This window comes from Ixodes scapularis, unplaced genomic scaffold (genome assembly GCF_016920785.2).
Source record: "Ixodes scapularis isolate PalLabHiFi unplaced genomic scaffold, ASM1692078v2 PGA_scaffold11__112_contigs__length_91849675, whole genome shotgun sequence".
NCBI lineage: Eukaryota > Metazoa > Arthropoda > Arachnida > Ixodida > Ixodidae > Ixodes > Ixodes scapularis.
Window position 1 is genome coordinate 72,840,164 of NW_024609837.1, and position 17,884 is coordinate 72,858,047.

A 17,884-nucleotide genomic window follows, 5' to 3' on the forward strand; every position below is an offset into this window, starting at 1 on the left:
GGCGGCGCGTCGGGCGCACTTCCGGTCTGAAGCTGTGGGCGGAAGTCCCCATGCGGGACACGTACTCTTGCATTGTTTTGAAAGGAATCAGACAAAAACCTGCCTTCTTGTCAAAACGCCGCGACTGGGGCTGTACCAAAAGTGTCCAGAAAGGTTTAAAGGTCAGTTTTTATGCGCTCGGTTCGTCCGAGAATGTGGATATCTGTCGTCAAAAGGGAAAACCAGACGCCATCGGACCACAATTGCTTGGGCGGGAAGCACTTTGGCTTGAATTCACGGGTACTTGTGGTCATCAGATTTATTTGTTTTGTTTCAACATAAACGCCGGAAAACCGTCAAGTTGTACGAACCACCTGCGAACTACATTCAATGCGTCTTCAAGTTCAAACGGCCGCCTGATCGTTCTAACTGTCGTCTGCTCTTTCAAACGTTTATACTTGTCGTCTGCTCTTTTAGACGACACCGGCCCGTAGACCGAATGTTGTCCCGGTACTTGCGATAAGAAGTAAGTGCAGGCCTCAAAAGACTTAAGTTTGAAGGTTGGAAAGCAGGCACGATGTAAACGGTAGATAGAATGAGATGTTGATCATTGTTACCAGTGGCCATCACCGACTTGTTATGCCTGATTCACTCGGTCCGATTCTGCTTGAGATTTTCAGTATAGACGTCGACCATCTCAGCTACGGGTCAAGTTTTTGTAGCCCGAGCGACGTCGCGACTGAAAATTACGAGCGACATCTCATCGTGCGAATCAGGCTTTAGCGTACATTCTGCGGAATGAATCGCTGCGTGTCACATTATTCACGCGAAGTTTTGCGGTGTAACGAGCACCGGTAATTTCGCTGAGGCCGCTCAAGTAGGCAGACATTTCCAGGAAGACGTGGAATCAACAATTCGAACTTGAAAAAGGGCAGGGGGACTCACATTGACGCCGACAACATCGCATTTTAATCGTTTGCGTATGGGCGACGGCCAGCTTCTTGCCCACAGTCCATCGCGCATGCGCGGCGCCGGTGGCGAACGCTAGGGCGTTTCGGTTTGTTTGTAAACACGCGTTAGTGTGTAGGCTGCACTTCTTTAGTGTTCAGTTGTTCTTCCTTTTTGTTTCTTAAAAAGTTGTGTTGGTAGTTGTGCTGGTAGCTTTCCGCGTTGTCCTTCGTCCACGCTTTTGGAAAAAAACCGGGGAAACTGGAAAGGGCATAAGTATAAAGGGGGTTTTGAAAACCAGGAATTTTGAGAACGGGGAGATAACGCGTGGCATTTGCAACGGGGAGTTTGACGCAGGTGTTTCGAGATGGGTTTACTTCTTGCACCACCCCTTCTTTTTTTCTTTTTTTGGCGCGCTGCGGAGACAGAATTTAACGTTGCAAAATACGCGTGCATATATCAGAACAAGTTGTAACTAGATTTTAATTTTAGCACATATGTTCGTGATATTGACTCGCCAATCAACGTGCAAGCCTGTAAGGGATTTTGTGCATTACAAGCTGTAACAAGTATTCGTTTCTGCCAGAAATGTCCTAAATATAGAATAATAAAAGTGTACCTGCAATTACACTGTCCTCTATTCCACTACCAAACATGACCCCATTTGAAATTGAACACCCTGAAATGCTAAACACCCCTGAAAACTCCGATTTTCGAGTGTCAAAAACGACTGCGAAAAAAAAAAAACACTGCGAATTTCGTAAAAATGTTTGTCCGAAAAACACTTCGGATTTTCTTTGAAAGCAAACTCCGAAAACCCAGATTCATAATTATATGTGACAAAGGATGTAGGAATATACCCATTTTTTATTAGAGTATAAATAAGCACTCATGGCGATGTTTGATTGACTCTTTTGAATCATACCGTTAGTTTCGGTCGAACTTGAGTTAAAACGGAGTGTAACAGACCGTGCCTCCACCGAAAAATGAAATAGTCAGGTAGCTAGCCATTCGTGGAGTCTATCTTCGATCAAGAGTCTATCTTCCATCTAGTAGCGCTTATCCATGATGTTCTGACTTTGTGACGAGCGACGTCTTTCGTTGCGTCGGTTTGCCCCGGCCGCAGTCGATAAAACGAAACGTGCTTCTCTTCCAAAAAGCTGGAGGAACGTCACCCCAAGCGGACAATGCGGTAGCAGCTAAGTGCTTGCCGGACCAATCAACGTCTTTCTTTTTCATCACCCGACTTTGCTTTCCGCGCCAGGCTATGGGCGGGAAGAACATGATCACGTGGCGAAGGACAGACGTGTGACTCGTTCAACGAGCGAGTAGCTTCGACCGCACCATCAGCTTAGGTGTGAAGGGAAGTAGGAACGGCTCAGTGAAGGATGAGAATCTTCTTTGTGTGTGTGTGGGCCTATTCGTGAGCCGAGTTAAGCAGCCAGCTCCGATCTTTTACTGAGAGTAGACCTCTCATCAGTAAGCAGCAACAAGAGCTGTCCAAATATTGAGCATTTCCTCACGTGTTACGCCAATCTGGCCACCGCGATAAAGAAATAGAAATCTCACAAACCTAAATCTTTTTTTTCCTTTTTTCTTTTGCGTGAGGTTGTTTTATTTGGGACAGTATGCGAATGGCTCTGCGTTGGAGGGAGGTGGACTGTCGAGGCTTTTTCTGAGGTAGAAGAAGCGCGAGAAGGACGGTAGGGCTGTGGCATTTTGTTTTGTCTGGTGGTCCTGGTGTGGTGGACGAATGAGATTGTGGAGACCAAATATTAAGATTAAAAAAGAGAGAAGTGGTAATAAGCTATCAAATAGAAGGAAAGGGACGTAATGAAGAAGAGAGCAAGATAGTGAGTGAAGGACATAGAAACATAAAGAAAAATGACGAAATACAGTTGTAACATAAAGAATCATAAAGAGAGGATGTATAGAGAAGAATGACGAAATCTAGATGTAAAGAAACAGAAAAAACGAGAGAGAGAGAGAGAGAGAGAGAGAGAAAGAAAGTGAGAGAGACAGAGGAAGAAACAATAATACAGACACACAAAGACAGACAGCGTGAGAGAAAAGCAGAAACAAGAAAGCTCAAAGCTACAAAGAAACACAGAGTGAGAGGTATGGAGTGAGGGAGCGAAGACAGACTGAAACAGAGAGGCAGAAAGATTGGAAGAGTGAAAAAGATAGAAGAAAAGGAGTTAGGAGGAAAGTGTGAAATAAACATACAGACATGCTGAAAATAGGGAAAAGGAGAAAGCAGAGACCGAGAGGAAAAGAGAAAGGCTGTGTGCCAACAAGTGAACGTAGCAGGTGCTGGTAGAAAGAACCATGTCTCATTGACACACTCTGCTTATCTCTTCGTAACGCGATGACTGCCAAATTTTCTCCACTTTCAAGATTCCCCCTGTGGCAAACATAGAAAAGCTTTGCTTTTTGTTCTCGCCTGACATAATTTCAAACCCCGTATAAAACATAAACATTAACAATGCGCGAGAAAGGTATAACTAGTTTGGGCTTTTGTACGAGTTGAAAACAAGAAATAGACGAACATACAAAACAAAAAAGAACCCCAGCGAGAGAAAGAAAAGAAAAAACAGAAAGTTAGCAAGTTTAGACAGTAATGCGGATGTAGAAACATAGACAAATAATAAATCAGTCAATAAATTTTTTGTCTTTTTTGGCATTTAACACTTTTGCCAACAAGTCCTTTTTCACTTCCATCTAAACTCAGTCACGCCGCAATGAACTTTTTCTCAAGAGAAGCTGAGCGGATAGGCAGACCCCCATCAGGGGGCGGTGGAAAACTGGAACTACGGTTGAAGTCCGAAAGACCAATTTTGTCGCGGAAGCTGTAGACGGAGCGCAACTCCAAATCCGTACGCCAACTGTTATTCGTGATCCCTCTTCTTGGTGATCGTCGCTAGGCGACAAACATTCAATGCAACGTGCCAAAAGCTCTCTTTCGCAGCGTTGGTAGCGGGACGCGATGAACAGCCGCAGCGGCTATACGGAGCGTAAGTTTGTCTGATTCCCGCACACGAGTTGCGGTGATGTCACAACGACGCCCAGCTCCGATTGGCTCCGATTGGCGCAAATTATTTTGACTGTTATAATGACATATTCTGGCAAGGTAATTGCAGCAGCCGATGCGTTTGAGTACCATATTTACTCTGATGTTGAGGTTCCCTTTAGTTCATTTTGTCAACGATTTTTTCAAACGTTCACCAAAAAAAGGTCCGAGAACAATAATCTTTTAAAAATTAGAATGAATGTCTTAGTCGTCATAAAGAAAACTCAATATAGAAACCGCGTTCAGAGTAAGCAGGCATCCCACCCCAAACCAGCCAGAGTTCATAAATATAGATGTATTACATACTTCCAATTTTAACATCGTATGTCATTATAAGGGTTGTAAAATGAAAAACAGCGCATACTTTTCATTAAAGTCTTTTGAAGTATTTTATTTGACATTAAATTTTGAAGAATAACCTTTTATGCACAAAGCAGGACGGCCGGTTGGTTGAGGTTGTAAGAAAAGGATACATTGCCGAGAAAGCCGCAGCTCTATAACGGACCGTAATTTATCGGTACCTTGCAAGGCGATAAATGTCATACGTTAAATATGAAGCGCTTATTTTAGTACATTTTCAGCAAAACTACAGGCATAACAAAAAAAAAAAACTGATTGATTTAAAAAAAATGCCAAATTTCTTGCGAGCTTCCTCTTTTTGTATGTGCGTGTGTGTGTATTTGGGGGGGGGGGGGTGGCAGGGTTGAGGTCCACCCTCCGTAAGCTACAACACGTGAGCTGTAATAATGATGACTATGATGGTGAAGATGATGATTATAATGATTATGATGGTGGTGGTTATAATGATGATGTTGTGTGGCTCTTCCCTTTTAATCTGGCGGGCTCTTAGTGCTAGGGACTATCTTGTGAGAGTCTCTGCCGTACGAGTGGCCGCCTTTTAGCACCGACGAGCGCCACCTTGCAGACGCTACTCGAAACACGGCTCCTGGTATGGGATCACAACCTTGCACTCCCCCAACCTGCTTCCAGCTAGCGCTATGAAACACAGGTAATGGCAGGGAGCGCGCATAATTGAAGAGGCGCAACAATGGTATTAGCCGATATGTACAATTTTCAGGGTTACTTTTTTTTTTGCTTCTGAGGCAAGATGTGGCAGGGCAACTGTTGGTTTATTTTTGGTGTCTTGGAAAGGCTATATCTTCTTCCATATGGAGATTTCGGCGGCGAAGCGATCGTCTGCAGCACATTCTTCACTCGCCGTGAGATAGCGCCATCTGGAAAATGTTCGCTCTAGATTGCGCGGGACTGCGTTTTTTAGCATAGAGTCAAAAGTTTATTCGGTAATGTTTTCGCTAAAAACGCACAATTGAGGTGCGGTTTTAGCAGATGTTGACAAATAAACAAATGTTTCGAGACGATGTGTGTTTACTCCCAGGTTTAGGAGGCGTTTCCACATTGCATTAGCAAACGTTCACGTGAAGCTTTGGAAACTATTGAGGCACGAAATTAGCACACGTTGTCCAATAAACACACATTTTGGAACGGCTCGCGTTTACACCCAGCTTTAGGAGACGTTCCTGTTAAGATTCCCTGATACAGCAATTCTTCCGCCGTCTAAAAAGTCGGAGTGTCCGCAATAAAAAAAAAAAAAAGATACAAGAGAATGGCTCCTCTATATTTTTTTTTTGCAGACTTGCCGGCACTAGAGCAGTACCGGCACCATTGACGGCGAAGAATATTTGAACTGAATAATTAAATCGAGGATAAGGACTCAAGTACTGTTTGAGCAAAGAGTAAATTATTTTGTAGATATATTGCACTAAAAATAACCACATTATATTCACTCATTGTGATGCCGGCAATAATGGTACAGGTTTCTCTTGTACGTTCTTGGTTTTAAATCTTAGTATTATACTCCGAACAACATTTTTTACTGAATGGCACACATTACAGAAAAGAAAATATCTAAAAAAAGACAGATTAGTCACTTTGGGCGTAGATAACCATATTTCCGATCGAAGCTAAGCTGTTATTATTTTCTTCAAAACACTATTTCTTCACTTGCACACTATTCCACGTAGACCCTGAAAATTGCTCGTTTTAAAGAAAGAAATTTATTTTGGAGAAATACAAAAAATGTAACTGATCTGAATGATGCTGGCTTGCTACTTTGTGCTGCGTGTTTTAGTTTGCAAATTTAGCAAACTGAAGAGTGATGTGACAGAGCTGAGGGTTCTATGGGAGCTTGTTTTCATGCGTGTGAGGAAATATGTGACATTTCTCTCGCCAGTTCGTATTTAATATTTTAGATGTGCTTTTAGTTAGAAAGGGATAACACGCGCTAGGCTCTCCCATCACATAATTTCAAACAAATCGTTTTCGGCAATAACGTAGAACGTGCTCCTTTACAATAACAAACAAAGAACAATGTAGCAGTCGCGACAAAACATATTTTGTAGACAGCCATACTCCGTTGTCATCAATGTCATAATGCGAGTGCCTGCTTCTATGCCCGTGCGAAAGATGGCGTTGCAGTCGTTGTGTATGTTACTCGTTCACACCAACCACCATAAAAAACCTGGCAGTGGTGGAAATATATTGTGTGTTTTTCTACTTTCTAACTATCGCACAAGCAGGCAAAATATCTATAGGCTGTAAAACATGTTTCGCACTTAATAAAACAGTTATAAATCAACCTGATTCTGCAGTTTTATAAACGAAATTGATAACAACATAATCACCGCATAGAACAAAAATACAAAGATGCATGTGCATCAGAGTTGTTGTCTCCAAAGCTTTTGGCCAAGGGGCCGAATCATGAACCTGTCCCTGTCGCAAGGGCCATAAAGTTAATAAGACAATATAAATGAGGAAACAGCAAAGGATTAGTTCTAAATTAAAATGTAAATACAAAGCTTTAGATTATAATAATAAAATAAAAATATGTAAGGTATACTTAATAACTTGCTAATTAAAACATCACTAAACTCTTGTGACCTAAAAGCCTCACCCGACATAAAGCAAAGCACACAGAAACTTAGAAATATGCACAGAGGACAGAAGAACTAACGAGAATAGTAGTTCTAATCACGACCATATGCAGTAGTTAGGACACGAGACAGTAAGCATGATATGCATGAAAACACAAAGGATTTTTAGCTTAGTTTATAGAGACGTGAAAGGGGGGACTACGAATACTAACTTTTTTATGACAGTGTGCAATAAAAGATATAGTGAGAAAACTCGATCTTTATGAGTTCTCATTAATTATTTCACCCGCGCCATTTGTTTTTCCTAACGCGCGTTTGGTTTGCGTTAGTAGCAAGGGGTTGCGGGCCGGACGTTACTGGAAACATGGCGGGCGTCCGCATGCCTGCCTGAATGCATCCGCTGGCCGCATCTCGCCCGCGGGTTGTGGTTTTGAGACCCGTGCAGCAGAGGAGGAATTTAGTTCTGTCAGTTTGTTTTATACGTCATTTCAAAAATGTGACTACGGCCCCAAACTTCCCTGACAAAAGTTTTAATCAAAATTAAAAATTGAAAAGTTTTACCACTCCGCGATGGTCGCTAAAATAAGGTTAGCAGTAGTTGCCGAGTATATAAGTAAATAAATATATAATAATAAAAATATTGTCAACATTCTGCCAAGCGTGCTTTGCCGCATTGCGACTGGTTGTGCGGTAAAGCACAACCAGTCAACAAAAATGCGAGCTAGTCGGCCGCGTACGTCCACGCCGCCGGTACCGAAGTACTGTAGATTTTTCAAAACGAGCCTGGTACCAGAAACCAAGCACAAAAAAATCTAATTAAAACGCAAAAAACAAGTAAACGATAAAATCCCAATACAAACGAACGTTCTCGACCAAGCCGTTTCACTCCACTCAGATTGGGAGCAAAACCCACTTTCCCCACATAACATTCCAAGTCCCAGAAAATGAAAACAGAAGCTCTGTTTCCCGCTCCGATTTTTATGAATATTTGGCAAACCATAATACGAATAAAAGAAAGTAGCAATAGCGATAATAAAAATTTAGAGAGAAACTTAAACTCGATGGAGGCGTCTCTCCCATTTGGTTTGCCCTTCAATGAAATCGCGTGGGAGTGTCAGAGTGCTCGAAAGAAACGCGACAGTATGATATTTTTATTTGCTTTGGTGTTACGGCGCATAGAAACAAACCTTTCCCCGAGGTTCAACAGAGGGAGAAAGAAATATCTGCGTTACAGCTCCCGAGTCTCTTTTCCGAAACATGGGATGACACGAGAACACTAACACAAAGGACCAGGCAAGAGAGACAGCAAATAAGACAACCCGAGGGACCGTAAACAAGCCTGAATGTATGCATGAATGCCACGGAGACTATCTAACATTTTGGTAACAAGAGAAGAAAGAAACGCGTTTCAAAACACGCCATAAACTTGCATAATAGAAAACAAAAACACGAATGGACGGGTTTCTAAAGTGAGACGAACAAAGCAGGCCCCTTCGGATCTGGCAACGGGGAGGAAAAGCTTGAAGGGCGCAAAATATACAAAAGAAGGCCGAAAGAAGGCTGACACTCGCAGCCAACCGCAAACAATCCGGAGGATAAACAAACGGAGGAGACATTTCTCAAAGTAGCCTCGAGGGAACAAAACACGCTCAGTAGAAAACGTGGAAAAATACCGTGTTTGAATGGAAATTTCCCCTCCAAACACACACCCTCCAGTACTTCAATCTCAAAAAGAGGCTCGTTTCTTCGACAGACTCCACCTGCCGCCCTGTTTGTAGAGTCAGTGTCGCGTCTTTGGTGGGTGCGCTACTTGGAATTCTATTGTCTTTCCTGGTGGACTTTAAGCCAGGGCCGTAGTAAACGTATATAAAAGTTGATGCGAGAAATAAACAAACGTCGAGCATTGACACGTCACTCAAAAATCTTCCTCTCTCGCGGAAGCTGAACAGTGCAGTTTCCAAACGTCGAAGTAAGTCGCCGAAAAAGCACATCTTCGGTGGGACTCTACAGGCGTTTCGAGCAAAGGGATGCAGGCATTAAAATAAAGCAGGCGTCGTACAAAACGAACGAGGTTCATAGTATATGAAAACCCAGAGAACGTATGAACAGGCGTCACATGAATCATACAAAAATGTTGTCGACGTATGAACAGTTCGAAAATCCCAGTAGACAACAAAGCAGGCAACGTGTGATGGAGATGACGTTCATACTAAACGACACCATAGATAACGTTTAAAGCGTGCGAAAGAGGAACCATACAACAAAGTAAACAACGCATGAACCATACGATACTCCAATCTTACAACGAAGCAGGCAACTTATAATAAAGCCAAGGAATTATTCGACGTTCATAGTAGTTCACAACGCAGACGCCGTACAAAGCGGATGTTACAGTATTGAGACAATAATGTAGATGGGGTATAAAGGAAACGACAAACGAAGTAAAAAAGAAATCAAGCAATGCATTATGGATCCGACATATAAACAGAACAGCGCTTTAAGTGGCTGAAATACACAAATTAAAAGCAATTCAGACGCCACATTAAACTGAACAAAGTAAACAACCTGCGCAGCGAACAACAAACGAAGTAAACAGAGAAGAAGGCAATTTATTTAGATTTGACATAATAACCAGACGGCGCCATAGTAGATTACGACGCAGATAACGTATGAATTGTACACCGTAGGGTTCGGACAACATTGTAGGCGACTGATGAAGCTAACAAGAGATGTAGACAATGAATCAAGCCATTCAGGAAGAATTTGACATATGAACCGGACGACCTTTGAGGTAGGTGAAAATGCAGAAAACTGACAAAGCAGATACTGCCAAGGCCATACCAGAATGTAGATGACGTTCAAACTGCCTCACAAAGTACACAACAAATCAGCCAATGTATGAAAGATATTACTTGAAAACCAGATGGCGTTTAAATTAAACAAAAATGTCATGCAATATAAGAATCAGTCGGCAGAGTCGCCCGGAATGTTTAGAGGCCAATAAAAAGCCCATAGCTGCAGAGTGAGACGGCGAAGTTAATACATAAAAAAAGTATATGGCGTAAAATACCAGCGGTTTATCAACCAAGCAATGAAATGTCACAATTTTATTTACATGTGTAGCAGCTTACGTGTTTCCCCTAACCTCCTTTTTACCAGACGGCTGGATCCGATGTACTCTTCAAGTGGCCGTAACACCGCGAGCAGCGGAAAACCACAATGGCAATCGAAGGTCCTCCACCTTTGAACTTGTAAGGCCAAATGTTTTTGTTAACATGTGAAAAAGCAAATGAACGTTTATCTCTTCTCAAATCAAATCAACGCTAGGTTATTTCCCAAGTTAGATCATACCAAATGTTTTAGAAGAAATGTCAGTTACCTCATTCCTTTTTTTTTCTTTTTTTAATAGAAATATACCTTTGTCCTTGAAAACAAACATATACAATGTTCGGAAACAGGCAAAGCTTTTTTTACAAAAAAATAAAGAAAAATAGGTTCGTTTTCTAACGCTCCAAAAAGTTCAAGACTGCTTATCAACCACAGGTACACTTCCTATGCTAAGAGAACCAAGCAAAGTTTCAGGAGCTTGCACAAGTAACAACGACTCGAACGAGAACATGGACGCACTAATAATGAAGGTAAGAAGCATCCGGACCACTCTACTACATCGGGCCGCTCGATTGTCAGCGTGAGGTGACACATAATATACGGCCCATAGACGATGTAGGAAACGGCACTCCATCGAGCGTGACTTGGGACCAGAAACAGTCGAATTAGAAATCATCCAAGCGCGTCCGAACGACAGCTGCCCGAACTTCGCCGTGCCAGAGGTCAGGACGCAGTACCCGATCCGCACTGACACGTCTGAGGCTGAACGGAGTGACAGAAACAGCATCCTTCTTCCCCACATTTCCTTCACAATGACGTGCACACTCAACACGAGCCTCTCTATTCCAGTATTGCTAATGGCAGATGAACCTTTCACTCAACTCGTTCAACTTGCAGAGGAGCGTCGAAGCAAGTGAAGAGAAAGTTCGAGCTGCGGAACCCAGGAGATCCTGAATTCAGTGCTTATCCCTGCTCTTCTGCATCTGGATTGTAGTGGTACCGGCGTCCTTTCGTGTAATCACTACCCCGGGATGGACGTTAAAGTGTCCGACTAACGTCTAACCAAAGCGTAATCTTGAATGAATAAACAACGTTATGAATGAAAACTGCGATAATAAAGGCTAAAAGTGTATTCGCCTCGCTTGTACTACAGGTCGGGGAAATCGGATTGCAAAGCGTCGGCTAAACCGACGCATGTAAGAGCGCATCAGCAACAGTCGGCACAGTTAAATTAGAGGAATTAATAGAGCGTATACAACGACTCAAGACCAAGCTAAGCCTCGAGAAAAAATAGCAAACGATAATCCGAAAATGAAGAGGCGAAGTGTAAAAAAGGAACAGAAAGAGAACGAATATACACAAGACGTAGAGAACCAACTGGCAACAGGTTTTTGTTGTTATTGTCGAATATTCGGCAAGCGTTTTGGTTATTACCCAAAGCAAACGTGCTCGGAGAAATTAGAACCAATTTACAGGTTCCGAACACTTTTATGTGCCAGATTTCGCAGAACTCGACAGTAGCGAAAACGTAAGCTATTTGCTTTGTTTATTGTTTTTTTGCACGGACCCAAGGGATGAGAAAAGAAATCTTAATCCTTGATCCACAAATTTCACACATATTTCTTTCTGGATTATATTCGTAGCTTTCAGATTATACTATAGATGCAGAAATGTATGGGTGCTTGTTGTGCGTGTGTGTGTACGGGCGCAGGGGTGTGCGCTACTTTGATAGCGTACATTTCTGTTGCTGCATGCGAATTTTTGACTACGTGTTTGTGTGTTTGTGTCTGCGGCGGCATGTTTGTGGCCGTGTGGGTGTGTATGTGTTTTTAGTTGTGCTTTTCTCTGGATAATCTGGTATTCTGTGTGTTCACGTGGCCCTGGGTCTATGTTCTCGTCTGTATTCGCGTATGTATGTTTGTGTGAGCCTCCCTGAGTGCACGTATGTGCATTTCCATTGAAATATGGATGGGTGTTTTCGCACGATTTGCAGCTTCCGTTTTGTGGGTGTACGTATTTTTTGTGCATGTTTGTATCTTTGCTTGTGTGTGTATATCAGCGTCTACCTGTGTTTCTGCGTAAGTTTGCGTAAATTTGTCTCCATGCGCGTATCACCTTCATCATCATATTTCCACTTTCCGAACTTCAATTAGACGAATGCTGATGTTTGTGACGATCTGAACGACGTAGTCGTTCATAAATGTTTGAGAAGTCTGTACTTCATGCGCACCTTTTGAGCGTTCATATTTATTTCTTGTAATTTTTTTCATCCTCACTAAGCGAATTTGAACATGAGAATAAGTTAATTTTCAACAATAAAAACAAACAACCTCTTTTAATCCTATATATTTTAGAAGAAATTTTCGGGAGTTTTTTTTTTTCTTTACATATTTATTTTCTTTATTGAGCAACCTGTATGCATGACAAACTCAATAAACGTCTACAAAAGTGGCAATTCATTCTATTGAACAAAACAAACCAAAAAATATTCAGGGCAAATTCACTCTTCAAGTATGATCTAGCGATACATTGCAAACGTTTCCTATTATTTATTCTCATTTTGCGTCCAAAATACCGTTTTTATAGCCCTACCCATCCCACGACAGTCTTTTCTAGACAAGATTTTCCGATCGACGCTTAAACTTTCGCCCGGGTGTCCACAATCTTAGAAACAAAGAAAAAAAAATATATATACAGGGTGTTTCACGGAAAGTGGACATATTCGATAGTACAAAACTACGCGTCGCAACAAAAAAAAAAAAAAGGCTTATGTCGATTTGGGGCTGAGCCAGGGGCCAATTTATTAAAATAATTCAAGTTCAGGATTATTAGATTGTTAATTATTTTTGCCTAATTGACTATTTTAATATTGTGTCTGAGGGCATGGTTTCAATTCGAACATTGCTCAGCATCATCGAACAACTTTACATCAACAAATTGCAGAACGATAGAAGGCACGCGAAGCATTTTACGGCTTTTTGAAAAACCGCAGAGACTCGACTCGTTTTTAAGTTTCGGTTTGTTATCGGAGTGCATCTCGGCCCCGACGGCACTGCGCCGCGTAGAGAAATAGTGCAAACAGCCTGTGCTGCGTTGCGCGAGGACAGCACAGCAGATATTGGTTGCACTATTTCACTACGGGGCGCGGTGCCGCCAGGGCTGAGACGCGTTCCGATTGCAAACCGAAACTTAAAAACCAGTCGAATTTGTGTGGTTTTTTACAAAGCCTTAAAATGCTGCACGTGCCTTCTAACGTTCTGCAATTTGTTGATTTAGTGTTTTTTGATGAACCTGAGCAGTATTCTAATTAAAACCATGCCTTTGAACACAATATTAAAAAAGTTAATTACGGGAAAATAATTAACACACTAATTATCCGGGACTTTAATCATTTTCCTAAATAGGCCCCTGACCCAGGACCAAAACGACACAAGCCTTTTTGTTGCGACGCGTAGTTTTTCCAATATCGAATTTTTCCAACTTTCGTGAAATACCCTATATATATCACGTACGTAAAGAGACATCATTACGACGGTCAGTCGTCATAATTAGGGTATAATCCAATAGAGTACAGATGAAGAAAAAACTCAATAAATTGTAAGCGTTCACAGCGGTGCTTCGGAGAAAAAGAACGAGGAAGAGAACGACAGAAGAGCGGAAAAGAAAAGCAAACGAAACGTCAGGCGCACGTTCATTCTGAGGTGACAAGCTGAATTAACTCTGGTACTTGTCACCTTTATTTTTTGTTTATTATATGATGTAAGCCGGGCCCGCTCTGGGGGTGAGTGACTTGGGCGGTTGCCCAGGGCCTTATCAAACGGGCGGGGGTGGGGGGGCGTTGAATTTTAGGTTAGCTTTCCTGATTTATTCGCCGTTTGTTTTTGGAATGCCAACCGCGTTCTAAAACTTCGTTTAACAAAATTCTCGTGTTGGGCTATTATTGACGTGTTTACTAACAACGTGATGTCGTAGCAGTGTTGGTGGAAACGCGAAACATGTAGCGGCCTCACCGCTAGCGCGTTACTTTTTTCAGTGACGTAGTATCATATTCGTTCCATTTTCAAAATAATAACGGGTAACGTACTTACGTTACTTATTTAGAGTAACGGGTAACGTAGTTACGATACTCGTTACGCATTCTTACCATGACCTAAGAAAAGTGTACTTAGATTTTTTTCGTAATTTTTAGACTTCGTTTCATTTTACGTCCAGACGGTATCCTTCGTTTCATATTACGTCCAGACCAGGGTGTAAGATAGACAGGTGGGGAAACGGCCCATAGAAGCCTACCGCAGCGCCGTGACCGGATTGTGTACTCGTCTGCTTGCGGGTACCCCCGACTTGCGACAGATGGCGCTGCGGCGAGAGGAAAAAATCGGAATCGGAATTTGCGCGGAACTCTATGGGAGACTGCGCAAAAGAAACCGAGAGCACGACAGTCTTTCAATAAAAATTCACAAAAAACCATCTCCGTCAGTTTAGCCGGTTGCCATCGGTCGCCCACCCAGAGTGAGAGTTGGCGGTGCTTCACATAGATGGCGCCACAGAAAAAGAGAAAACCGAGGGGGACACAATGCGGTCACTCATTTGGCTCTCGTTTCCCCACCTGTCTATCTTACACCCTGGTCCAGACGAAGCCGACGCTATAGTGTGGTGCCTGGAGCGTGTCTCCGACTGGTGTGTTTAGCGTCCTATAACGCCCATACATCAAAAGTGGTCCCCAAGTGGCGAGAAATGACGTCACAGAAGCCAGAGTGTCATGCTGCCGGACGTCGCGATCCTGGCGGTTGGTCGTAAAAATGCTGGCAAAAATCACGAGCGAACGCGAGTGTCGCTGTCGTCCCGGCGTTTCAACTTCTGGCTGCCGAAGCTTCCATGGACTGTCGCATTGGAGAGAGACCTGCAGGTGAACAGGCGTCTGCCACATACACCTCCGCTGTTGGGACACCGCTAGGATTGCGACCGGCGACAGCATGACACTTCTATGACGCCGTCAGGCGGGAATTGAGGAACCCCTGTTTTAAACCCGGTAAGCACACCAGTTGAAAGACGCGTTCCAGGCACCATAGCTAGAGAGCTGATGGGACGAATCAGACAAATTCAAAAGGGCTCCAGCACGGTGTTCTTTGTGCTGCTGTACGCGTCCTGGCATCGCTGAACCAATCAAAAACAAAGGACCACTGAGTTGCGCTTCGAACTCTGCTTGATTTGTAACGTTAGTTCGTCGGAGGCCTGTGGTTTCGAGAAGCTCGTTTTCGTGAACGCCCTTTTACTGACCCTAGTTTATCGAATCCCTTTATAGAGAACCCAGTTTATAAAAAATGGCGATGAGCCGCCTTTTAGCGAATTCGGCCGCCGCGAAGCGGCGTGTACGGGTAAGTCAGGTGAGTTAACATTTTTGTAATGAGCCGCCGCAGATTGATGCCGTGAAGCGGCGGGAGCGCAGCGCGGAGCTTGGGTTAACGCGCGCACCAGTGATACACGCGATAAGCTGGAAAGCCTTTTTTTTTAAAGCCTCCCTTTTTCGATAAACGGAGTTTCTCTAAACTGAGGCTCTGCTTTCTCTAAACAGTGCTTCAATAAAACGTGCCCGTTCTCTAAAACGTGCTTCGATGAAATGGCATTCGATCAACCATAGTAAACCCTAGCTCGTAGCGTCGGCGGCGTCTGAACTTACGCTGAATCAAAGTACAGCCGCCAGGTCATTAATTACTTCACTACATTCGACCTACCTTCACAATTTTGCTTGTCTTTTCCCTACGCAAATGCTCCCACTTTAACAAAAGCTCCAACTCCCATAACCTTTGTGTCAGTGCCAAAAAATGCTGTCGACAAAAAAAAAAAAAAAAGTAAAACGCCTTGCCGTTCATTTGTAGAAAGTAACGTTTAATTTTTATTTGTGAGGGTTACGCGACACTTTTATTTTGAGGTAACGTAGGCCGGTAACGCGTTTCTTTTTCTTGCAAGTAACGAGTCACATATATCTTTACTTTTTTTTTTTTGGTAACGCTTACAGTACTGCTTTGTAACTAGTAGTTAGAGGCGTAGATATATTTACAATAATCGTCCTCTGGTCGCTGCCATCTTCATCTACTCGGCTGTGAAATGCATTCTAAAGGCTTTATCACACTCCGAAGCTAAGCGAAGCGGACGCAGCGTACTGCAGAACGCGCGCGTTTGATGGGCCGGCGAGCAGGAACTTGATACACGAAGCAGAGCGCGTTGGATGGAGTACAGTTCACACGGAAATTATAAAAAAACAGAAAACATACGAGGGACAGACACACACACTTCTTTCAACGAGCAACTACATTTAAATGATGCCCATTACATCAAAATCAGCTATCTTTACTTTTACCTCTTTCTAGCATCTTCTAGAATTTTCGTCTTCACTTCATTTTCTCTGTGACCAAAGTGGTTGATCATAGTGTAATGGGCATCATTTAAATATAGTTGCTCGTTGAAGGAACTCTTTGTGTCTGTCCCTCCTATATTTTATGTGTCTTTATTCTTACCGTGTGAACAGGAAGTCGATATCTGCGACGAATCAGTACCCCTGTACGCTACGCTACGCCGCGTTTACTACTGCGCTCGACGTCAGAGTATAACAAAGTCTAAAAGCCGTGCGCAGTCTCTCTATCACAAAATATGAGACGCCTCGTTAGCGAACACAGTCCACTGGCTCAGCATTTTGCGCCTGGGTGATAAGCGCTGGAAAAGTCTTTTAAAGACCGACGACCAGTTCGCGCTTTCCACTTTTTCCTCACTTCCTTCTTTCCCCCCTTTGACCCTGTCCACCGTCGCCCCTTTCCTCCTCCCCCTGGGTGGGGAGCATCTTCTGCCTTGCAAAATCTCGAGTCTGGTCGTCGGCCTTCAAAGGGGCCCTCCGGAGCGTTCTGCGATGGTCTATTTATGGCGGTAACTCAATCTACAGGCCCTAAGGATCCTAAAAATCATAAAATTACGGTCATGCGCGGCGGATTTCCCTATTAAAATTGTTATCAAAGTCCCCGGCACGCCCCCCTTTCTGAGATGACCCCGGAAAACGGGAGGGGCATCTTTTTACGCGTCAGCCAATAGCAAGCGAAGGATTCCGGCGTCACTGCGTGTCACCAACGCGGCCGACCGCCGACCCGCGGAGGAATCTCTCGAACACGCGCGGACCGTTGTCGAGGGACCCGGACTTTCTGCTCGGCAGTCGTCGTTCGTCGCACCGCACCGTCGCGCTGCTACTGCAATACGCAGTCGCATTCCACTGATGACAAGGAAAAGTTTGACTCGTTGACGTGGAAGGATCGCAAAACTGGCTTCGGAGTTGGGATCCGCGGGAAAAAGGAACACGTGTCCCGCAAACGCACGCCTGCAGACGCCCCGGGGAGCAGACGAGCCGACGCGCCGACGCACCACACACTAGCAACAAGCTTGCGGGGCGAAAACATAGCTCGCTGGTTTTGGAGCGATAATTGCGGACTATGTTTCCCGCACCACAATCAGTTTACGTTTTTCTCAAACTCTAATTTACAACGAGCTTAACAAGTGTTGCAATAATAACGTTCGCATTCACCGCGAGATGCAGCATTTCCATTGGTCAAGTTTTAGCGATGGGCAGGGAATGGGGGATTGTCTTCCGAAAGAAAATAGTCCCGATATATTTCTTCTGTCATCTGCTTAATAAACGGTTTTGTAATCTAAAACTTTCTATACATATTAACTTGCACCTACTACGCAATATAACAACATAAACAGACGATCGCAGAAAGCTCCGGAAGGCCCCTTTAAAGGGATACTGAACCCAAATTTAGATTTCGCAAAATAAGGCCGCAGAAGC

The 17,884-nt window shown here is 43.5% G+C and overlaps 1 protein-coding gene across 1 annotated transcript in view; it reads left to right on the forward strand.

Moving 5' to 3' along the window:
* The first annotated feature begins 11,726 nt into the window (after positions 1-11,726).
* LOC121835093 overlaps positions 11,727-17,884 on the forward strand; it is a 64,170-nt gene continuing 58,012 nt past the window's right edge. The window contains exons 1-2 of the mRNA XM_042289032.1: positions 11,727-11,845; positions 12,050-12,134. Coding sequence (XP_042144966.1) covers positions 11,727-11,845; positions 12,050-12,134 — 204 coding nt within the window. The remainder of the gene's footprint in view (positions 11,846-12,049; positions 12,135-17,884) is intronic.